We start from the raw sequence: 25,996 nt of genomic DNA, 5'->3' as shown, positions 1-25,996 counted from the left end.
AGTTTTATCACATGTAAAACACTTAAACGGTTTTTCATCAGTGTGTACTCTTTGGTGGTTGATCAAACTGCTTGACTGAGAAAACATTTTCCCACATACATCACATTTATACGGTTTCTTACCCGTGTGTACTCTGGTGCTGAATAAAACTGCTTGACTGAGAGAAATTTTTCTCACAGACATCACTTTTAAACGGTTTCTCCCCAGTGTGTACTCTTTGGTGCTCAATCAAACTGTTTGACCTAGAAAAAGTTTTTTCACATATATCACACTTATACGGTTTCTCACCAGTGTGTACTCTTTGGTGGTGTATCAAGCCGACTGACCCAGAAAAATCTGTCTAACTTATATCACATTTATATGGTTTATACTCCGTGTGCACTTTTCGCTGCATTATCAAATTGCCTGACACACAAAAAATTTTCTCACAGAATTCACATTTGAATGGTTTATCCCCAGTGTGTACTCTTTGGTGAATAATCAGACTGCTTGACCGAGAAAAAGTTTTCTCACATATATCACACTTAAACGGTTTCTCCCCACTGTGCACTCTTTGGTGCACAATCAAATTGATTGACCAAGAAAAAGTTTTCTCACATATATCACACTTAAACGGTTTCTTACCAGTGTGTACTCTTTGGTGCTGAATCCAACTGCTTGACACAGAGAAACTTTTCTCACATACATCATACTTATAAATCGTAAAAGGATTCTGTGTAATAGCAAGTGATGTACTTCCCTGTAGTTCTAACTCAGACGCACTTGGTGAAAAATGACCATGTATAACTATATGTTGACTCGCATCACCAATACATTCACATAAACAAATAGGACATCTTCTTGTCTCACCCACTTGGTGTTTTATAATGTGAACAACAAAATCCCTGTAGTTGCAAACAACTGCAGGGCAGAAAACACACTCTATTGGTGAAAGTTCTTCACAGCCGGTGTCTATGTGAAGATCTAGCACGAATAATGATTTTTCTGCTTTTGCACAGGAGGCGCAACGCCAAATACCAGCTGTTAATTCTTCAATAACCTTCTCTGTCAGCTTCTTTACCTTCACGATTTAAATTACAAAGTTTATAGCATAACTAGTTCGCATGTTTTCCTCCAATTTCCGACCGTGCCATTTGTAGCGATAAAAAAAGGGACTGAGATTATTGCGGTAATAAAGATTGACCGCGTTAAATGTAATATTATGCTTTAAAGCTGTGTACTTACACCTTATAATTTCTTCCGATAGCGCCACTTATAGCGCAAAAGATTGTGCCATCGAGGCCTGCACCACAGCAATGGGGAGTAATGTTAACGGGTGAATGCGCCACCCACTAAAAGCCAGAAAATAAAATATGTAACTATGTAAACGTAACCTCTTTTCCTTCAGTGTTCTGGAAATCCATTACCTCTAATGTTGTGAAGAAATCGGATTCCTGGGAGCACCACCGTTGGAGGCATACGAACTAATTACCTGCTGTGCGACTAGATACAGACATATAAAATAAAATAAACACAAATAGAAAAGCAATAGTTTTATTGAGACTTACATTTAGAGGTACAACAGCGCTTCACTTCAAATGACGACAACAGAGGCAAGGACTAAATTCGCTCTAAAAAATAATGTTGATGGCAATAGAGACAATCCATAATTGAAACAAAAAACTGTTTTTTTTCACTATATCGCAAAAATATAACTCCTGCGCTTTACCAGCTTTTTCACGATTGGCCCAAGTCCTGTGGAGGGGGCCGCTATTTTGTAATTATGTTCGCAAACTCACTAAATTATGCGAACTATCTATCCAATGATTTGTTTTAAATATTTCTGATGATTAAACGTTCATAACTTAAGCTTCCTGTGAACTATGTATCTAGTAGTTTTTTTATTGTCGAACATCTTAGCCAAATTCAAAACCGTCTAGCGTCGTTGAGGCTAAAATTCAATTTCTCTTTTTGCTGATAAGGAACTTTTCTTTTTTGAAACTAGATTTAAACTTAATTAGAGGAAGTCGGAATTATCATCAGAGAGAAAAAGATTTTATTTTTTGTATTTTAAATATATCACATTTTACTCACGGTACAAAATTAACATGAGTAGGACTGTAAACCCTCATGCCTTCTCAAGAAACATATGAATGTAGATTAGCAGTTTAATTTACATAAGCTAATATTTCTTCCTTAATCTTAATAATTTTATTTTTTTAAATTAAAAAAGTGAAAACATTTAAAAACGTTTTTTTCCTGTAAAGTGCAAATTACGTTTAGGTCTTAAAAAGGCATGGGGGTTCTCAGCCCTATTCATGTGCTCTTGCTCATTTTTAGTTTGATGGAGCTCTCTACTTTTCTTTGAGGAACTTATTATGTGGAATTTTTTTTTAATTAGTTACAAAAAGAGGAGACGCCTCGCAATGATTACTAGAAGAACACGTAAGTAAGATACTTAACTTAAATTTGTAATGATTTCAAAAGTTTCATTCATTTACTTGCCAAGATGCCTGGCAAACGAAATGCATAGAAAAAAAAAATTCACCGCAAACTTTTTATAAGGACCAGCAAAATTATGTTTGCTCCATCCCACCAATCAAAAATTTTGAATTTCCCTCAGCCTCCCCCCCCCCCCCCCCCAAGAAAAATACAATCACCTAAAAAAATTCACAAAAAAATAGAATGTGTGACCTTTTAATAAAACCTGTTGACTGTGAAATCTCTGTAATGAAATATACTCGCTTGCCTTTAGGCTCCAGGTACCCACAGTTTATTATCCGCTGGTTGTTTGCACAGCTAGAAATTAGTAAATTAACAGGAGTTACTCACAAATACCTATGATCTTACGAACACTTAAGGCAGTTTGCCTTAAGATTATCAACAAACTGCCCTTTCAGTAAGTAACCAAATCTCCAAACTCTAATTTTTATCTCACTTCAAACATTACTGCACACCAACAATGATGGCCTGAAGGTATCCTTGTGTTTTGGAACCCTCCACCCCAGTTGAAAAAAACATATTACATTCAAAAGGACCTCTTTCTATCTAATATGTTAAAAATTGCTTATCCAGACTTGCAATTGTTCAGAGGCTCCCCCCGAGGGAAGAAGCTTTGTGAAGAGGTAACATTAAGGTTTAAACATTGTGGTATTTAGTAATGCTAGATTTGAGCAGGGTCTTTCATACTAGGCAAACCAGATGTTGAGCAATTGTCTGGATAAAGTACTTCCTCTAACCCAAATCAATTTAGACCTCTGGATGGCAGCATAATTAATTCTGACCTCCCTTAATACCCTGCTTGTTTCAGAAAGAAGAGAAAAATATGGGTTCGTCCAATCTTCAGTCAGAAGGAGAGAGGGGAGAAAGGCCAGATTAGAAGGGTAAAGTTGCTACAGACCAAATGATATTGCTTTCTGAGTTGGTTTTTTTTTTTAGTGGAAAGATTACATAAACTGTGCAATTACATTTGCCAACTACACAATTTTGCCAATTACAACACTAGAACAAACCAATATTTCTCATTTCTTTACTTCTGCATTAGTTATCCCAAGGATATATAATCGGTCAAAATGACTTCAAAATCTCTTAATGAGCAGATATCACCCACCCCCTTTATCCCTTGAGTAGGAAACCTTGTGAAAATCATAGTTTTAGGGATTTACGTCTCTTAGGACAGACCAGAAACTACATGCATTTTTGTTCACATTGTTGCATTCCCAATGATAAACAAAGAAACTTTCATAAAAGATTAGAAAACATTATAGAAGAATAGAATAGATTTTACTGGGGTGTTTACTCAAACATGGATACATGACAAAAGAAAATCACTGAAAAAATGAACATAAATGTTCCACAAATCAATTAATGAATTAAAAAAAAATATATAAATGATTAGAAAAAAACAATGGAACGGTTTACAATAGGGTACAGCAAGACCAAAGAAGTTGTTATTGTTGACTATCAACTATCAGGCTTTTTCTGAGAATGGTTTGTTTTATGATTATTAAGATTTAATTTAGAAGAATATTCTCTCTTGCATACGTCACACTTAAACGGTTTCTCACCAGTATGTACTCTTTGGTGGTTAATCAAATTGCCAGACACAGAAAAAGTTTTATCACATGTAAAACACTTAAACGGTTTTTCATCAGTGTGTACTCTTTGGTGGTTGATCAAAGTGCTTGACTGAGAAAACGTTTTCCCACATATATCACACTTAAACGGTTTTTCACCAGTATGTACTCTTTAGTGCTTAATCAAGCTGCTTGACTGAGAAAAAGTATTCTCACATATATCACACTTAAACGGTTTCTCCCCAGTGTGCACTCTTTGGTGCACAATCAAATTGCTTGACCTAGAAAAAGTTTTCTCACATATATCACACTTAAAAGGCTTCTCATCAGTGTGTACTCTTCGATGCCGGATCAAGCAAACTGCCCCAGTAAAATTTGTATCTCAGACGTAACATTTATATAGTTTCTTCCAGTTGTGCAAATTTCTATGAAGAACCAAACTGCCTGACTCGGTAAAAGTTCCGTCAAATACGTTATACTCGAACAGTGTACCCCCAGTTTGTACTCTTTGGTGATTAATCAAATTGCTTGACAAACAAAAAGTTTTCTCACAGACATCACATTTAAACAGTTTCTCACCAGTGTGTACTCTTTGGTGCACATTCAAATTGATTGACCAAGAAAAAGTTTTCTCACATATATCACACTTAAACGGTTTCTCACCAGTGTGTACTCTTTGGTGCTGAATCAAACTGCTTGACACAGAGAAACTTTTCTCACATACATCATACTTATAAATTGTAAAAGGATTCTGTGTAATAGCAAGTGATGTACTTCCCTGTAGTTCTAACTCAGACGCACTTGGTGAAAAATGACCATGTATAACTATATGTTGACTCACATCACCAATACATTCACATAAACAAATAGGACATCTTCTTGTCTCACCCATTTGGTGTTCTATAATGTGAACAACAAAATCCCTGTAGTTGCAAACAACTGCAGGGCAGAAAACACACTCTATTGGTGAAAGTTCTTCACAGCCGGTGTCTATGTGAAAATCTAGCATGAATAACGATTTTTCTGCTTTTGCACAGGAGGCGCAACGCCAAATACCAGCTGTTAATTCTTCACTAACCTTCTCTGTCAGCTTCTTTATATTCACGATTAGTTTTGGGCCTAAGAGTTTTGGCTGATCCACACCATCAGAACTGCACACAGCAGAATGAATTGTCTCTATAGTAAAAAATTATTTTATTAAAACTAAATAAGGTGAAAACGATTCAATAATTATGTATCATAGCAATTACAAATAAAAGACGAACATTCTATAACTGTTACCTTTTTGGGATCTACACTGCCTACCACTTTCGAATGAAACAAATATGAAACAAAGAAACTTAAAAATACTTTCACTTCATAGAAGAATTAGAATTTTAATAATAATATAATTTTTTTATCAGCTTTAAAACTTGAAAGTCATACGGGATTAAAAAAAATAGATAGGTTTTAACGAATAACTTCCTTTTCTACCCCTCTCCCCTAGTGGAACTTATATTAAACTTTTATCATAATTTTACTTTGAAAACTAATTTAACCGCAACGGTCTATAAATTAGGAAGGCCATTGTGCCAATAAAATTCACACTTGCATAATATATCGCAACCAGGGTTCACACGGCCACGACTTCACGCGCGAATCAGCGACGTTTATCTTTTTTGAAGATTATTTTATTAAATTTCGTGATTAGTTTCAACAATATTGAAAAAAGATAAAATTAACTATTTAAAATTTAATTTAAATTAATTAAAATTGATTTATTTATCTTTAAGAACTAATAGCAGATTCATGCTACAGAAGAACTTCTATAAAAATCGTTCAATAGCAGTTAAATAGTAATCGGCTGTTAATTAATAGACGGGGAGGAAGACCATAAATGGGACACTGAGGGCTGCTTTGACCCTGTCGGGTTACTTACAAGACTGGGGACATTGCAGTCAACACTATTCCCACATGGGGAGTGGCACAATTCAAGAAAATTATATCCTAGTGAACGAGATTCTGAGATTCTGATTAATGGATAATTGCTATGGGCTGTTTTTTTGGTGGGCCAAAACCCCTTTTTCGGGCAAAAAAACCTCTCCCCACTTAATTATCTACTATGGGTGGTATTTACAGCTAACCTTATTGATTAGGTAATTGTAAACCAAAGACTTATCCTTATACGGTACACCAGACAAATACTGTTTTAATGACAATTAATTAAAAAAAAACTTTCCAAAAATAAAGTTTTTCGAAGAAAAGTATAGGCCATTTAAAAATTAAGCTCAGCAGATACAAATACCTTTAAAAATTCAAACTCAAAACGACCAGAAATTTCTATTATAGAATAAATGAAACCCAAAACAAACAGAAATTAAATAAATAATCATAGCAAGAACATACAACAATTAATAATATAAATGAATAAATAGATCTTAAAGCGAGTAATGCTTAGATTGAATATGAAAATCAAGCTTAAAATGAAAAAAAAATTACTATTGAAGTATAAATGAAAATTAAAACGAACAGAAATTAAATAAACAATCAATGCAAACAGACATACAATAGATAGCATGCAATAGATATTAATGTAAATTAGTAAATAAATCTTTAAACGAGTGAAAATTAAATTGAATATGCAAATCAGGCATGAAACGAACAGAAATCACTATAAAAAATAGTTTGGGTATCACTCCTTCTCTCACTGTAAAATTTTAAAACCTACTGCATTATTGGCGCTTTACTGAAACCAATATGCGTCTTGAACAGTCTTGGAAAGTATAAACAACATCAAATTGAATATTTGATGTAGTGGTAAAAAATGGGTTTGTGTCAACCTCAGAGTTTTTATTATCCGATGCTTGAACTATTTTCAACAAAATTGCTATCTCAAATTTTTATCGGATGGGTTTGGAGAGAAAGGACGTGTGGGGACTAATTAAACTTTGGTCTCTTTTGAATATTTAAAAGTGAACTAGAACTTTCTATTTTCAATCAAATGAGCCCTCTCTGAAGTTTATACGACGACCACTTCTACATGAAGAGCCTCTGGGAAAAAAAGTAAATGGATTGTGGGGGGAGGCTAGCTGCCCTCCAATCACTTTTGACTCTTGACACTTTTGACTCGCAGTTTTTTGTTATCAGAACTCTGAACTATTTTTTAACAAAATGTCTATTTCAAAATTGTTATCTGATGCATTTAGGGCGAGGAGGAGGGGGGGGGGTGCTAGTTGCCCTCCGATCTCTTTTGACTCTTAAAAAGTGAACAGAAACTTTCATTTTCCAATCAAATGATCCCTCTCCTAAGTTTATACGAGCATCCCTTCAATAAGAACTATATATACCCCTATAGTATTACTCCTAACTCCTGCCTCCGGGCCCTGGCGGGTTCCGTCGACACAAGAATTTTTCTTATCTGACATTTGAACTATTTTTCATGAAATGACTATTATTTTATCGGATGGGCTTAGGGAAAAAAGGGTGTGTGTATGGGGGGGGGGCTAGTTGCTATCGGATATTTCGGATATCGGATATCTTTGACTCTTAAAAACTGAACTAGAAATTTCAATTTCCAATCAAAAGAGCCCCCTCTGAGGTTTAAACAAGCATTCCTTTCATAAGAACCATATACGCCCCCATGACAACACTTACAACGCCTATACTCCGGGCCCTGGGGGGATTTTTTGTTATCTAATTTTTGAATAATTTCCAAAAAACTGGCTATCTCAAAATTTGTAGCGGATGGGTTTGGGGAAAAGAGGGTGGAGGGGGGGGGGGAAGTTGCCCTTAAATCTCTTGACTTCAAAAGTGAACTAGAACTTTCAATTTCCAATGAAATGAGTCCCCTATCAAGTTTATACGAGCATCCCTTTCATAAGAACCATACATGCCCTTAGGGCATAACTTAGAACGCCTTCCCCTGGGCCCTGGGGGGTTGTATTAACACCAGTTTTTTTCTTATCCGACCTTCGAACTATTTTAAAAAAAATGTCTATCTCAAAATTTTCATCAGATGGGTTTGGAAAAACAAGGCGAGGGGGAGGACTAGCTACGCGTCGGATCTCTTTTGACTATTAAAAAGTGAGCTCGAGCGTTCAATTTCTGATCTAATGAGCCCTCTCTGAAGTTTATTCGAGCATCCCTTTCATAAATTCCATATATGCCCCAGGACGTAACTTAAAACGTCTGCCCCCAGGCCCTTGGGGGTTGTGACGACACCTGAAATTTGGTATCTGACTTTTGAACAATTTTTAACTTAATGGCTATTACAATTTTTTTTTGTATACTTTTGGGGAAAAAGGGGCGACGGGGGGGGGCTAGTTGCTCTCCAATCTCTTTTGACTCAAAAAACTGAACTAGAACTTTCAATTTCCGATCAAATGAGCCATCTCTGAAGTTTTTACGAGCATCCCTTCAATAAGAACCATATATTCCACCAGGGCATAACTTAAACACCTGCTCTCGGCCCCTAGGGGGTTGTATTGACCTTGGAGTTTTCGTTATATGGTCTTTGAGCTATTTAAAAAAAATCTATCCCAAAATTCTTATCGGATGGCTTATCGTGGAGTGGGAGGGGCTAGATGCCCTCCAATCTCTTTTGACTCTTAAAAGTGAACTAAAACTTTCAATTTCCAATCAAATGAGCCCTCTTTAAAGTTAATACGAGCACACCTTCCATAAGACCCATGTATGCCCCCAGGTCATAACTATTTTTAACAAAATAGCCATCTTAAAATTTTTTTGGATGCATTTGGGAGAAAGTTTCCGGACGGGGGGGGGAGGGGCTGGCTAACCTCAAATATATTTTGACGCTTAAAAAGTAAACTAGAACTTTCAATTTCCAATCAAATGAGCCCTCTCTGAAGTTTATATGAGCATTCCTTCCATAAGAACCATATATGCCCCCAGGGCGTAACTTATAACCCTTGCCCCTGGAGATTGTGGGGGAAGTGTCCAGTTCATTCATGTAGTTTCCAAAGCTTTCAAATATGTTGAACAAAATGGCTATATCAAAATTTTGATTAAATGTTTTTGGGGAAATGGTGGGTTCGGAAGAGGTGTCAGTTGCCTTAGAATCACTTTCGACTATTGAAAAAGGAACTAGCCATTTAAATTTCCAATCGAATGAGCCCTTTCTGAATTTTCTACGAAAACATTGTCTATACAAAACCTTATATGGCCCCAGGGCATAAGTTATAACCCTTGCCCTGAGGGCTGTGAGGGGGGGGGGTTGTCATCGTCAAAGACCTAACTTCCAGAACTTAAAACTACGTTGAATAAAATGGTTATATCAAAATTTTGATTGGATGTGTTTGTGCAAAAGGTGGGCGTGAGCGGGGGGTTAGTTTCCCTTTCGACTATTAAAAAGAGCACTTGCTCTTTGAATTTCCAATCGAATGAGCCTTTTTTTAAGTTTCTACGACAATGCCTTCTATAAAAACCTTATATGGCTTCAGGGCATAACTTACAACCCTTGCCCTGAAAGCTGTGGGGGAGTGTCTTCCTCAAAAAAATAATTTCTATTTGGAAATCAACTACGCTGAACAAAATGGCTATCTCTAAATTTGGATTGGATGTGTTTCGGGAAATTGCTTATGACTATTAAAAAGGGCACAAGCCACTCCAATTTCCAACTGAATGAGCCCTTTTCGAAGTTTCTACAACAACTTCTTCGATACAAAGCGCCCTTCTCTAAAGGGAAAAAATAATAAATAATAAATTGTGCCAACATCGTTCTTATATGCCCCCGGGCATAACTTAAAACCCTTGCCCTGAGGGTTGTGGGGAAGTGTCCTCCTCAAAAACATATTTTCTATCTAGAAATCAACTACGCTGAACAAAATGGCTATCTCAAAATTTTGATTGGATGTGTTAGGGGGAATGATGTGCGTTGGGGGGGGGGGGGGGGGCTAGTTGTCCTCCAATCACTTTTGACCCTTAAAAAGGGCACTAGAATTCTCGATTTGAACCCCCATTCGAATGAGCCCCTTTGAAGTCTCTACGACAAACCCTTGCATATAAAGTGCTTCAGCGAAAAAAATAATAATAAATAAATAAATAGATAATAATAATAAAACATTGGAGCCGTATGGCCTTTACTATAGCCAACGCTATAGCGTTGCCTCTGATAACACTTTTTCCTATGTCCAAGAATAACATTAATTTGGTTAACATAGGAAATACGGATTTCCGTATTTTCGTATTGATCATCAGTTACTATGTTCTGAAAATTTCTACTTTCGTGTTAAAGCTATAAAGTAGCAAGTCTCGTATTAAATCTCGAGTTAAGCAGGATTGTTTTCTATCCCCATTGACATGGATTATTTTTATGGACCTTGTCTTAAGAAGCACAAGAAAGGCAATAGGAGAACATGGAATCCAAAGGGGGTAAAACCTCTGGACTTAAAATTGCCTACGGATTGTTTCGGGTACCCAACTAACTGATTATATTTCAAACGATAGTCTGTACGAAAAGTGCAGTTTAATACTGCTTTCTAGGGCTATAATTGAGAGAAAGATTGAGATGGCTAGGGCAAATTCTACGGATGGAAGATGACTGATTGCCAAAGATTGTCCTTTTTGGCCAACCGTCTAAGGTTAAACGGAAAGCAGGTCGTCCGCGGTTGGGGTGGGAGGACCTCACTAAGAAATATTCAAGGGAAATGGGAACTTCCTGGGAGGGCGCAAAGAGGGGGGCTATGAATAAATTGGGATGGAGGAGCAGCGCGTATTTCTGTGTTGGCCTCAAGCGTTTTGGTGCTTCGATTTGTCGTTAGTAGCACTAGTAGTAGTATTTAACTCTGGAAAATAATAGTCAGCAATTTTACTTGCATCTGATCTTTTGCAAAAACTGAGTGAGCACGAGAGGAGGTATAGAAAGCATAGAAAACATAAAGCATAAAATTTTTTGTTGCCACATTTTAGGCACTACCATAGAAGATTTACAAAAAAAAAATGAAAAATAGACTCAAGCATTGGATTTCAAACACTCCATTATGCCTTGGATTTATGTTACCCTTCAAAGTTGTAATGCTGTGAAACGCCTACAGACCTTACTTACATTAAGTGAATAAGACACTTGTATGGCGGGATTCATTTTTTTCGAATCTGTGAATTCAACGAGTCGTAAATATGAAATTACTCATAATTTTCAACAGAGAATTATTTAAACTTGCTTGAAAATTGGAAATTTTACCTATATTTAATGTCTTCAATTTGTTTTTATTTAATGTTTAATTATATCTAATGTCTAATTAAATTATAATGTCTAATTAAATTTAATGTCTTTGTATTTCACTATGACAGATTCAAACTAAATTTCAAAAATGTGCTTGGATGAATGGCTAAAACTGACTCAACTATGAAAGGAAATCATGACTGTCGACATTAACAAACAAAACTTGCAGAGGGAACAAACTTTAATAACCTACGGGCTACAATCTAAACAACCAATGCAGAAATGTAATTGTCCTGTTTTTAAGAAGAAGGAGAGGTAGGAGGAGAGATGCAAATTTTAAACAATGAAATATAACTGTTTTCCTGATTGTAAATAAAAACTGTTGATCAGATTCAGCTTCCATTAGGCCCAAGTTTAAGAAGTTTAGCCTGAAAAACACTTTTGTTAGTACTATTTAAATGCTATAAAAACATGAAAAATTTGATGTCACACTTAAGAAAAAATTGTACTGTTCTCTTTTCTTTATTTAGATATTTCTTATGGTCCTTTGCCATCCCTTTGTCCAACAAAAATAATAAGATTCGTCCTTTCTTGCATCTCTGCATGTTTTGATAGGGTAATTTCACTCCAAGATGTTTTGACTAGAAAGTCTTTAACTCATGTTTTTAATTCTGTAGCTCTACCTCAAGCTCGTCCATATTCAGTACGGTTACCATATTTTACTTATTCTAATTCTTCAACATTTTTTCTTATTTTGGGAATTTTTATGTCGACTTTCAAAATTTTATTCTACGTCATAGTAATAAAACAATATGGTATGAAAGCAACAAAAATCTAAGTTGCTAGGGCCATCGATTTCCTTTAGCCCGAATCTGGAATTTTGTAATTATTTGTTTCTGTTGTTTCTTATATTTTGTTTCTTTAGCTAGTTTAGATTATCCTTATAATTCCCAATAATTCCATTTTTTTAGATTTGCTGCTTGTTTGTGTTAAAATTCACGATGTTATCAATAAAATTTAATTAAGAATGTTTAGTATAATTTAGGTTTGTGTATATTGGCCTGTATTTATATTGATTTGTTGTTTAATATTTATATGATCAGTTTCTTCATTTTATATTTATTTATACTTTCCAATTTTGGAGGTTAATAAAATGCTTGAATTTGAATTATGATATGTTGTTTATATTGTCTGATATATTGTTGATGTTATGCTTGTAAAATTTACGAAAACTTTTATATTTCACAAAATATTTCCTTTTTCTAACTAAGTTCACAACGCCATAAGTTACAAATACCTTTGTCATTGTTGTCCATATTTTGGAAGTCCAAATCAGATGTTAAATTGGTGATTCTGGATGCAATAGCCACAGGTAGCTGTTGATGCTCAGATGATAGAGTTTAGATAGAAGTTTCTATGGTCGTTTCAGCTTCAATTGATTAAGTATCATAAGCTTGCAAAACAAAAATAAAAAAATAAACACAGAGACAGAAAATAAAAAATTGGAATCAAATATTATCAATAATTCAACAATAAATAATAAAATCCTCACAATATAAAAAAAAACAGACTAAAAAAGTGATAAATGATACTAAACATTAGAGCTCAACAAATTTAAGCGTTATAATTTGATTGAACCGTAATAATAACGGTAATAATAACGCATTCTTTTTTAATTTTTCTCTAAAAAATGACCGTATTACATGTAAAACTAATAGGAGATTGAAGTGTAATAACAGTGTGATAATTAATTAAAGGTAATTTGATTAATAGAAAACCAATTACATTATTTAGCACTAAATTCACAAATTTGCATACCCAAATGATAGCTAATTAATTTTTAGAAATAGAAATAACTAGAGCTAACCTATTTATACTTACCGAGAACTAGCTTTTGACACTTGAAAGGCAAAACAGCAAATTATCAGAGCTTCTACCTTACACAATTACCTTTTGAGTTAAAAGTTTAGCCAATGTTAATCTGTTGTTTCTAAGGTGTTCTTGAAAAACTTTACTAAGATGTTCTAAAACTATTAAAAACTATTAACAGTGGGGAAGATGCCCTTGCACTAAAAAGTCACGTATTTATATCATAAAAGCAGGTGTGAGGTTACGATGATCCTTTGCCACTTGTCTCTTGGTGATTGTTTTTCTGTTTTAATAGCATGGGTCTACTCAGATACCAGAGTGGGGTAAAACACACGCTTGCATTTCTTACTATAGGCTACTATGCACCATGGTTAGCTCTAATTTGCTCTTTACTAGGTTGCAGCAGTGATTCTATTCTTCTTGTTATACTGCTCAGTAAAGGACTTAAAAGGGATGCACTAAGTTTCAAACAGGAACAAAATATAATTTTTTTAAGTATGGCTTTTGTATACTTTAAAAAAATGTATTCCGTTTATTTAGTTATAATTCTTGCTTTGCATCACTTACTAGATATTTTATAATCGAAATAAAAATAGCAGTGTCTTTCAATTTGACTTTTTAAACTATATTGTGGCAATAGATTTTTCCAAGCAATCTCTTTCTATTTTTCACGGTAAAGGATAGTTATGAATCTGGTCTGTTTTTGCTACTGAGTTGTTTAGTATTCTAGGCATTTAAACTTCATAATGTTGACTTTTCCATGTAATTAATCAAATTTGGCAATTTCCCTGTAAGTTTTTTTTTAAAAGTAAGTTTTCAGTAAGTTTGCCTTTCTGATGTAAAGTAAAGTAAGTTTTTAAGGTAAGATTGTCCTTCCGATACCCAACGGTCAGTGGTCTGAAAAGCAATCTTACTATCAGATGCAGACTCCTTTCTGAACTTAACAAATGATGACCTTTCCATACCTTAAACCTGATTATTTTAGACAATAATGAGAATAACACTGTTTAACTTTATAGAGCTCCAGGTTTGTGACTCAGAGCATGTGAGACCGCAGTTTCAGAGTTGTATTCTCTGTCAGTGACCTGCATCTGGTATCTTCTTCTCTCTTAAAATTTGGAAATGGAGCGACTGATATGGCATTAGTAGATCAATACTTCAGTAGAGTGGGAAAATGGAAGATGATTACATTTAGTTGGATTGGGGGATGCGTGAAATGAGGAACTTCATTTTTCCAACTAATATTACAACGTTATAATTTTCAAATATACCTTCGTCATTGCAATCCAGATCCTGGGAGTCCAACACAGATATTAAATTGAATATTTTGGATGCAATACTCAAAGGTAGTTGTTGATGCTCATATGACAAAGAAGAATTGAAAGTTTCTCTGATCGTTTCGACATCGTCTGGTGAAGCATATGCAGCTTATATAACAAAAGCAAATAAAGAGATGGAAAATTAACAAAGTAAGATAAAATATTCTCAATAATTAAAAACCCCCAAGACATAAAAAACAGACAATAGATGTGAAAAATGACACATAATATGAAAACTAAACAAATTAAAGCATGATAATTAGGCAAACAGGAACCCAATTTCACAAATTAGCATTTTCTCCACATATTAAATTCGGGCTATACATAGAGTGTGGGACGTTGTTACGTATGCAATATAAAGCTTTGAATATGTGTCTTCAAGTTTAAAATCCTTCCAGAGTATTTAGCTAACTAACACAAAAGCCTTAAGCTTTAGTAGCTAAGACTAGGAATGGAAAAATACCCTTCATATATAATATACTTCAAAAGTGTCCTTCCACTTTCTTCTCCTGGTGCCAACACCTGGGGAGTGCCACCCTACATGGTCTTTGCCACCTGGTAACGCCACTGCTCTTACTGCGTTGAAGTAGAGTGGCTTGTAAGTGTGATTCATACGTAACAATTCTATCTTTGCTTTTAAAGTAGAGCTCTATTTTAGGAGAATATTTGACACTGACTGTATTGTTTTTTGTTCCAACACTTGATTTCCATTGATGAGTTTTCCAAAAATTCAGAAGGCAAACTGAGTCTTACTGTAAACATGTAGTGAATGCTATTTGAAATTATTTGAAAAAAACTACGTTTTCTAAAGAGTTAAAGAGGCTGAGTTACAAGGTCAAACCTTAAAACGTACAGGGATTAGGAGGCACAGTTGGGGGCTGCCGCCCCCAAACCCCCGCTTTCGCAGCCTTTAAATAAAAAAAAAGTTTTTTAAACTGAAAGTAAGGAGCGACATTAAATCTTAAAACGAACAGCAATTATTCCGTATATGAAAGAGGCTGTGCCCTCCTCAACGCCTCGCTCTTTACGCTAAAGTTTCTATTGTTTAAAAAAAGAGTTGTGAGAAAGTCAAACTTTAGCGTAAAGAGCGAGGCGTTGAGGAGGGCACAGCCTCTTTCATATACGGAATAATTTCTGTTCGTTTTAAGATTTAATGTCGCTCCTTACTTTCAGTTTAAAAAACTTTTTTTTATTTAAAGGCTGCGAAAGCGGGGTTTGGGGGCGGCAGCCCCCAACTGTGCCTCCTAATCCCTGTACGTTTTAAGGTTTGACCTTGTAACTCAGCCTCTTTAACTCTTTAGAAAACGTAGTTTTTTTCAAATAATTTCTGCACGTTTTTGTACAGTTTATTACTTATTATTGCTTGACTAACTGTTAGACGATTGTGTATTATTCTTTTCTTTCTCGACAGGATGTTTTAAGGGTCGACCTTGTAACTCAGCCTCTTTAACTCTTTAGAAAACATAATTTTTTCAAATAATTTAAAAAAGAAACTGAGTTTTTTTTAAAAATTTAAATTCAGTATATAAAAAATTTGATCTAACGGTGGATCGAATTCGGGTTTTCCGCCTGACAGTAAGGAGTCTCACTGCTACACTAAAGAGACATAATTAAAATTGTTTTTTAGTAAGGTGATGAATCTTTTTGACGCAAGCAAAACTTGATATTTGGTTTTTGGAAAACAGGGAAGGAGTGATCAGATTGAGCTGAAATTTCGACGATAAGCTTCCAGGCCCCAGGAAAGCTTATCCTCTAAATTTCAGCCCGATCAGACAACGTTAAAGGGGGGTTGTGGTGGGAAAAATTAACATGGGCTAATATAGGAAAACGAGGTTTTTCGTAAATGTAAATTCGGGGGATAATATTTTCGGTCTGAAAATATCAATGGCCCTAACATGTCGAATTCTGCTTCTAATGAGTCCTCATTCAACTGGCTCCGTGGTTAACTGTGGCCTGTAGGCATGTATAAGAAAAAAAAAGAAATGATGCTGAGGAATTGTAAGTGGCTCAATTTGGTTTTTTGAAAACAGGGAATGAGTGATCGGATTGAGCTAAAATTTTGAGGATGATCTCTCGCGCCCTAGGAAAGCTCAACTTCTAAATTTCAGCCTAATCGGACAACGTTAAAGGGGGCTGTGGTGGGAGGGTCCAAACTTCCGGCCCAGTTTACCCCATGAAGATAAAGTCGGAGGAGGATGAAATTTTGCAAGTTTCTTAGTTTGAGCTTGGGCTACAAAATGCAATTACCGCCATCTCTCTGCGACCTCTAGGACATGAAATCGCTTAACATTGTGGTGGGTCGCCTCTTTATAGAGGCACAAGTGTTCCTCCTTGAACTTTATATAACAATCATATATTTTCTGCTGGATTTACAACAATGGAGACAAAACAAATGGAGTGACTGTAATAAATCATCTACAAGTACAAAATATTTACACTAAAATACTTAGCACTACAGTACAAAAGGACACTAATGTTTGATATTTTATTTTAGAACTGAAACAATTTCTTTGAACAAAATAAGCTAATTGTTTTCTATAAAGAAACTTGCTAATTCAAAAATTTACAGGAATTGTTGTCCATAATCTATTGCATAGTTTCATGTTCTATTTTTTATTGTTATGGATTCAGCATTTTCAAATCTAAAGATGATGAACACTTAGCAAAGCATAATTTATTTTAGCTTTTCTCAATAAAATATTACCCAATATATACTATTATACAAAAAACAAATGCTTGATAATTACCTTTATAGTCAAAACATGTGGTGCCTATTTCCTGAGGGTCAGGTCCAAGTTTATATGGTCCTGAAATGCAGCAAAAAGTACCTACAGGAGCATCTTCCCATTTAGGAGACAAAACATTGGTTTGAAAGTCAAAAGGCTCCTCACAGTCACTTGGTAAAGCCTCTTCAACTTCTGAAAGAGAGCATAAATAAACGAGACATCAAACACATTCAACAGAAATGCTTACAAAACAAGCCCAACTACATCCCCATTTTCAACACAATATCCACAAAAATGAATAATGACCCATATAAGGACAGAAATCAAACTATCTTTGGCAAATAGCCAACACAAAATGTAATGCAGTTGCATGTTGTTTGATTTTTGTTATTTTCACTGAAGAGAACTTAAGTAGTAAGAAGAAAAAGAAGCAATCATTTACTCTAGAAAAGCAGCCGTTTTCTTTTTTTAAACAAATTTTATTGAATAACTTACCATTTTTAAAAACAGAATTCTCAAGAATTGCAATAGGCTCAGCCATGTCTTGAATTTGAGGGACATCCATTATATTATCTCTGAAATAAGTTAATGTCATCTATAAAACATATAATACTGTAAACAACACTTGGAAATGGCACTCCAGTTTTAAATTATTACCACAAACTATCCAGATTGTTATACATTCAATGTGATGTATTTTCAAACTAGTATTTTTCCCCACTTTTTCACAACTTTCTTAAAATGTTTTTTTTTTTTTTTAATGTCTGTTTTTTTGCCTTTAATTTTGTTGGAGTAATGAATACATTATAAAAATGCAGAATACAGGCTTTTATTACCTTGAAAAAGCAACACTTTCTCAATCATATTCAAAGCCCAGACTAGGACCAAGGAAGATGCATGATAGTTTAGCTGCTAACCTTGTCTTAAGTCATGTGTTTTGAAAATTATTTTGATGAAAGGCTTGTTGATGGTTTTAAAGATTAAGAAAAAAAAATCAATAAAGCTTTGAAAATAATTTATTGCTTACTTCAAATCATAGAACCAAGATGATAAAAATTAATATTCTGTAGATGATCCAAAGATGTAGCATAAGAATGTCCCTGAGTGTAGAAAATTTATTTCTCCTTTTGGCTAATATGTTGTCACTTTATTTACTAATGTCAAAATAGGACTAATTCTGGTAGTTATCCAAGGCCTTTGCTATTTGATCATACAAATTCTGTATTTTCCAAAGTCCATAACCAGCTGTTCCTACTTGATTTAGTGACAATTGATCTAAAATTAGACGCAAATATAATTTAAATATTCACCTAATAAAAACCCTCAAACACAAATGATTAGCCCCCCCCCCTGCCTCTGATTAGCTTCTGTTAACAATTGACACATCCCCCAAAACACATGTCGTGTGTCTGGAGGTTAGTAAGCAACCCCTTAAAAATTTTCAGAGAATGTCCCAAATATTCTCTTTTATTTGAAATGAACTTAAACAGTGGGTAGCAAGAAACATCAAAACTTCTGGCTGGAGACAATAGTCTACAACAAATAAATACTTGGCTGATTAAATCTAAAAATATAACACAGTAAAACAAACCCATACTTGATTATTCAAATCAAAACACAAAATGCTTGAACATATATTAAAATGTTAAAAATTACTAAAAATATGTCCAAGATAGTTAATAGAATCATTTCTTCCAGCGTTGTAACTCTTATGAGATTTTGACCATATTTGAGAAGAAAATAAAATTTAGTATGTACAATCTTCAAGGGTAAAGCTTGTAAAGATAAAAATGAGTTTATTAAAGCGAAATGAAAATATATAGATTGATAAAGTGAAACCAAATGTATTTTTTTTTTGGTCTTTCATTTCTCTTCATATGCTTCTAAGAATTTTATTTTTTATTTCCAAGTTTGGAAATAGTGTCTGCTTTCCAAATCTCTTTCTCTTCTTTTGTCTTTGTTGTGGGGACAGCTATGCCTTTGGACCTAAGAAAAAACGAAACCTTCTAGATTATAGACAGTAAAAGACAAATAAAAAAAAGAAACTAGATATCCTTTTAACCTTGCTACAGATCCGAGGGAAATTAATTTTTTTTTCAGCAAAAAAAAGATACCCTTTTTACAGATGGAAGTGACTTTTCTCTTACTCCAAAGGGGGTTAGAAAGTTCCATGCCACCCTGTACCATTGCCCTGGAAGTGTTAAATCGTAAATCAATTTGACAATTGCAATTAGAAATGCAAGTATTTTGTGTCTGGATTAATGCATTCATTTAATTCTTTGTGTACTCCCCAACTTATTTACTTCGTGGGATTTTTAGAAAAAGAGTAAAATTTGTGATTAGCTGCTTATATTTTTGAACACATTGTATTTGATGGAAGCTAATTCGATTATTTCAGCTCTCATTTCTAGCATTTATAAGACCTCTCTTAGATCCTCATGTGCCTCCAGAGACACACAAGGGTATTTTACCAAAATAGAAACCCGTCGTTCCATAAAAGTGCTGCCACTATTTTCCATAAATGACATCCAAGCAACTGCAGTGGTCTGTTCTTTTAGCCTAGGTTTAAAAAAATTAAATCTTTGTTGAGTAATTGATGTTTTTGAGCATTTAGAAAGTATTAGGGTACTTTAGCTTGATTCAAGGGACAGAGCCTGTCATGTGTTGTTGTTTTTTCTGTTGGTTTTATATGATTATTTAATAAAAATATATTCAGTGATTTATTTTGTTCTTCTTGTTAGTCATTACATAGGAAGGGCCACTTGAAAGTAATCAAATGTATCAATTTAATATGATAGCAGCAAAATAAAACGTGTGCACAGCGTTTCAAACTATAAGTTCGAAACTATAACTTCAAGCAGTAGTTCTAAGTGATAAAATATACTGTATTAAAAACTGACAGACTTAAATTATTGTTATTAGTCTTTAATATGATTTGTATCCCCAATCAATCTTTTCAGTTTGTGTAAATACACACGTTTAGTTACTAAGGAAAGGTTCCATAGTACACGCTCCTGAGCCATTAGTAATAAATTAGAATCCATCTTAGTGGGAATTACTAAGGATTGGGATTTGCTGATTCCTAAGGAATTGCTATTTTACTATTTGTCGTGAAATAGCTTTTAATACTTATAGTTTTACATAACGTAGTCTTTAATGGATTAACTGAGATTTTAAAGCAGCGTTTCCATTTCATATTTAATGCAAAAAATGGAGAGCAAATAAACCAATGGGAATAGTCTTTTGATCAAAATTATTTTCTTGCAATGGTTTTCAGAAGCAACCACGATAGCTGTTTTTCAAAACTTTGATTGGTATAGACAGACCACATTAGATCGTCAAAGTAGACTTTCTTTCTCGGGAGATTATCACATTCTAGGTGACAATGATTTTCCTGTTCAACCTTGGCTACTAGTGCCTTTTAAGAAGACTGAACAGAATATCAACAGAACAAAAAAATTATAATTTACAACTTTCTCAAACGAGAATTGTAGTTGAACATGCTTTTGGGGACACTGTTAACACGTTGAGATGTTGCTCAAATATTTATGCTCCCGTGTTAAAGGCAGTGAAGATTGTTACAGTGTCTTTTTTTTTACTCACAATCTAATTAGTCTATAAAAAGGAAACAGTGATTTTATTTGTGATAGAGACTCTACACTGACAGTTCACATCAGCATGAATAGGACTCTACACAACCCTTTTATAATCTCACAAAAAAAAGGCTTTGAAAAGAAAAACCTCATTTGTAGTTAGATGAACTAACTTGTAACTTATCTCTTGTAAGTTTCAGTTAAATCAACTTGTGCTTTATTGACAGTTTGATACATTTCTGTTCGATAATTAAAGGATATACACTGGTTTTAGGGACTGATAATCTTCCTTATTCAATATCCCATATATTTTTATTTTCTATGCACACATACAACTATTATTTTCACACTTTGCATGTTTGTCACTTTGACCGTATTGAAAAAAAACTTTCTGGTAAAATGTACTCTGTTTTTTCTTTAGAATGGAAATTGAAGCAAACATTTAATCATGATTTTGTGGCCAACTTATAAGTAAAACTGTGATAATGTTAATCATTTTTACTTAGTCCTGAGATTTTGACCATATTTGAGAAAAAAAAAACTTTAGATGGTTCAATTTCGGAAGATTAGGGTTGTAAAGATAAAAATGAGTTTATTAAAATAAAAATACGTAGATTAATATAGTCAAACCAAATGTATGTTTTCTTGTATTTCATTTCTCTTTATATGCATCTAAGAATTTTCTTTTCATTTCAAAGTTTTCTTGATGTCTTCTTTACAAATCTCTTTCTCTTCTTTCGTCTCTGCTCTTCTTATATTCTATAAAAGCTCGCATTTACTCCTTGTTTTGTTCAAGCAGCTGTAATTTTTTTTACTGTTTGTAGCTCTACATGGCTTAACTTGTTGTGGAGACTGGTATGCCGCAGGACCTAAGAACAAAAGAAACATTCTAGAGTATAAACCATAAAAGACACATAAAAAATCTCCACCTCAGCAAAATTTGCTACTTTTTCTTTCCCGTAAGGCTTCTAATTGTTTTAAATTTATCTTTCATAAGAGTTCTACATACATTTTTCTACAAATTGATACCTTCCCTTGCATATGTTTTGATTTATACTCGCGTTTAGTATATTTTATACCCTTGCATAAACAAATAAAAAGTCAAAGCTTAGATGTAAAAACTTTTAACTTTGAAACCTCTAAAATTATCAACAGTTTTTGTGGTACCAAACTGTAAGTAAGGAGCGACCCAGCACACTAGTAATCAAAAATTTAAAGAACGGAATTTTGATACCAATAGATATATAATGAGAGTCGGATTTTTATGCTGATTTCAAATATATAAGTTTCATCAACTTTAGTCTTGCCCATCAAAAGTTACGAGCCTGGGAAAATCTGCCTTATATTCGAAAAAAGAGGGAACACCCCCCTAAAGGTCATAGAATCTTAATGAGAATCACACCATCAGAATCAGCATATCAGAGAACTCTTCTGTAGAGGTTTCAAGCTCATATCTGCAAAAATGTTAAATTTTTTGCCAGAGATCAGGGATGCATGTTTATTTGTTTTTTCCCCAGGGGTGATTGTGTCGACCCAGTGGTCCTAAAATATTGCAAGAGGGCTCATTTGAACGGAAATTAAAATTTCTAGTGCTCTTTTTAAGTTACCAAAAAATTGCAGGGCGACCAGGCCCCCTCCCACTCATTTTTCCTCTAAGTCACCACATCAAAATTTTGAGACGGCCATTTTTTCAGCATAGTCGAAAAATCTAGTAATTATGTCCTAGAGGATGAATCAATCCCACAAGTCCCTGGGGCTGAAAGTTATGAACTTTGCCCATTGTTTACATATAGTATCGGTTATTGGGAAGTATAAAGACGTTTTCAAGTTTTTTTTTGTTCGTGTGTGTGTGTGTGGAGAAAGTTTTCATTGGGGAAGATAATTTTTCCATGCGCCAGATTTCCCAGCATTACTTAAAAAAGGTCAGAAATGAAATAAATAAAAAAAATTTCAACTGAAGGTAAGGAGCAACATTAAAACAAAAAGAAATTATTACGTATATGAGGGGTTTCACCCCCTCGTCAATACCTCGCTTTTTACACTAAAGTATTATTAGTACTTTCAAATTTATTCTAATTAAATAGCCTTTGTGATTCAGGGGTCATTCTTGAAAAATTCGAACTTTAGCGTAAAGAGCGAGATGTTGAGGTGGGGGCGACCTCCCTCATATACGTAATAATTTCTATTCGTTTTAGGTTTTACTGTTGCTCCTTACTTTCAGTTGAAAAAACTTGTTTTTTTTTTATTGAGTTCCCAAAGAATTGAATTCTGAACATTATAGCTAAAAAAAATCAAGATTTATGCTGCAAAGACAAAACAAATTTCCAACTTAAAAAACTACGACAAAATGTTAACTTTGATGTTTATGTAACCTACATCTTCAAAATCATCAAAAATAAACTGACTACAGATATTTCCCTTTTTTATGGTTTGTGCACAACTAACATAGTACTGCAATCACAAAGCAATATTAGGTATTCATTTTTGTACACAAAAAATATACAAAGCCTACAGATAATTTTTACAGCAGAAAAACTAAGCACATTGTGATAATTTTAAATGGTTAGTATTTCCTTACATATATATATATATATATATATATATATATATATATATATATATATATATATATATATATATATATATATATATATATATATATATACATATATACATTTTTTCTGGTTTGAAAGTAAAATTTATAACCAAGATTTTTTAACCATCTCATAAGTAAAACTTGGTTGACAAAGTTAAGCATATAAAGTAAAACCTGAAATTTTGATCATGGCTTGAAAATCTATGTAGTACTGACAGAAATAATCATAATTTCAAAATAGACATAATAGTCTATTAGATTATCGTTTTGAGTAATAATAAACCACGTTTTTTATTTGTATTAGTTTTTAAGGAAATTTGCCAGTTGCCAAGGATTCTGAAATACAAAAAAAAACAGACAAAAAAAGGTAAATAACAAACCAATTAATTTATTCTCTAAACCTTCTTGTCTAGACGTACTTTCTTCCCCAGGACTCTCGGCTTCACAATGTGAAACATCTAATGTAGTGTCTTTTTTCCGTTTTTTGGTAAAACTACTGGATGAAAATTCTTTGGGGTCAGACCCACAAGCATCTGCCACAAATGTTGGATGAACAGAATGGGCCTGCCCAACTATTTCCCTTATCTCTTCAATAAAAGGGGGTGCATCCTCCAACTTGTTTAGCTCAGCATATCTTATAGAATTTTGTCATAGGTAAATTTTCTTTTACAATTTAAATTGCCTAGGGCTACAACATAGTCCAAAGTGTTTCCCAAATAATTTAAACAGAGATCAAGGATTCCAAATCCAAAGAAAATTACAGTACTGTTTATTCTATCTTATCTCTGAAACTAATGAAAGAAAGGAATGATCTATCTTGCAACTTCAGCCAAAACTAGTTTGGTACAAAACTAGGTCACTAAACCTCTAATTAGTAGTCACTTCATATCTGTTTCAATATATAAAAGTAGGTTAGATCGTATCTAAATTTAGTCTGACCTCAAACTCCATGTTGATTTATGTTGATTTGTAGTTTAAGCTACAAGTTCACGTTTCAAAGTTTTAAAACTAAATAATGCTGTCTCTTTTTTGATTAAGAACAACCGGTCTTTTGGCGAGAATGTTTCGTTTGATCACAAACAATTTTTTCAGGTTTCAAGCAAGTCTATTTTTGCGACAAACATTCAAACTGGTAGAACCAATTCTGTCATTGGTTAAACCGACTGGTGCACGCAAAAAAGCGCCTTATCATTTGGTTTTTACTAGTTTTGGGCGAAGAAATTTACTTGATTGGCTTCCTTTTTACTAGATGTTGCCAAAAACGTGTGCATGTTGCGGCTTTCGCCGCGATACGCCCATTGGCGTGCGAAAGCTAGTAAATACATTTGTCATCGAAATGAAAACAAAACTAAAAATTAGCTAGTGTGTATTTTTTTTTCTGCTTGTGCGACATCTTAATATGATTTTTTTTTGGCCATTAGGCTTATTTGCTTTCAAATATATAAGAAATGTGTTCCTAGTTATTCATTAGGTCCAAACAGTTTCTTCCAGACTCCTAATTTTCGACAGGCTCGGCCTTACTCCATAGTTTAACCAACTTTTCTGATAGTTTTTAGTTTCAGTATACACTTACAAATAACCTTCACAAAATTTTCTGGTGCACAAAAAAAACAAACAAACGACCACGAAAAATTAAATTCAAAGTAAAAAACAATAATAATAAAGTCCGAATCGACAGACCAAATTCGACTGTTTCAAAGCTTAACCGCCGGTCCTCCACCCTCTTCTGTTTCCCAGGGACCGGGTTCGTTCGCTTTCATCTTCCATTTTCTGCATCTATAACTTGGAGCGGGTGGAATCTCCCACTCCAAAACACGTATGGTGTCTCTGAGGCAGAGTTGCTTTGAGTGCATGAGAGCTCCAATTTCGTCGATATTTAATTGGTTTTCCCCAGTCAACTTGATAATATTTAAATTGGAAAACTGCCCCTCTGCACCAGCTGGAGTATTGGATATAGCAGAAAAGGTCAACGTAAACTTGGGGAACACTCTGAACATGGCTTTCCCGTTACCATCTTTTAGTTTGGGAAGCATCTTCCAGAATGTAGGAGGACACTCCAAATCTGATTCTGATACTATTTCTGAAATAAATTCACTTCGAATTTGAATTTCTACGTATTCACTATTAAGGTCCTCCAGCATCTTCACCCTTTCCCTTTCGGTTCTGCAGTCTGTAACAGCAACATGTTTAAACCTTTGTAGAAGAGGGGAAAGTGACATAGTTTCGTTGCTCATAGCTTTCAGTGGATCCAGAAGTTCTAAAGATGTAAGAACAGGGTCATCCAGTCTTATCCTAGTACGGATCTGCTTAGCAAGTTCCATAAGATAAGCAAGGCAGGCTTTTCGAATAGCTTGCACACAGTGACGTCAATCTTCCACTGACTGACTTTCAAGGTGCAACTCGGTATTCATGCCAAGTCTAAAATTTTCAAGCTTCAAAAAGTTTTCAGGACTGCTCACGTTCAGGGAAGTAAAGTTACCTTTGAGCTGTTCAGGACAAAGGAAACACAGCAGAGTAGACGATTAAAGCTCATGGGTACGTCTCAAAAGGCAATGAATCCTTGTTCCGCATGACTGGAACTCAAGGTTTAACTTGTTGATCTTTGCCAGTATATACGAGAGGAAGTATAAGTAGGCCTTATTCACGTCTATATCCACCGCACTTAGCAGCTTTTTGGCT

The 25,996-nt window shown here is 34.3% G+C and overlaps 1 protein-coding gene across 1 annotated transcript in view; it reads right to left on the bottom strand.

The window, feature by feature from the left end:
• LOC148943914 (uncharacterized) overlaps nucleotides 1-25,996 on the bottom strand; it is a 54,254-nt gene that overhangs the window by 2,365 nt on the left and 25,893 nt on the right. The window contains exons 3-7 of the mRNA XM_089101281.1: nucleotides 17,150-17,320; nucleotides 14,903-14,905; nucleotides 14,355-14,510; nucleotides 4,645-5,231; nucleotides 686-1,060 (exon numbers count right to left, since the gene is read on the bottom strand). Coding sequence (XP_088957407.1) covers nucleotides 686-1,060; nucleotides 4,645-5,231; nucleotides 14,355-14,510; nucleotides 14,903-14,905; nucleotides 17,150-17,320 — 1,292 coding nt within the window. The remainder of the gene's footprint in view (nucleotides 1-685; nucleotides 1,061-4,644; nucleotides 5,232-14,354; nucleotides 14,511-14,902; nucleotides 14,906-17,149; nucleotides 17,321-25,996) is intronic.

Source organism: Artemia sp. Qi Xiang Cuo, chromosome 15, assembly GCF_049724085.1.
Source record: "Artemia sp. Qi Xiang Cuo chromosome 15, ASM4972408v1, whole genome shotgun sequence".
Lineage (NCBI taxonomy): Eukaryota > Metazoa > Arthropoda > Branchiopoda > Anostraca > Artemiidae > Artemia > Artemia sp. Qi Xiang Cuo.
This window is presented reverse-complemented; position numbering and strand designations above follow the sequence as displayed.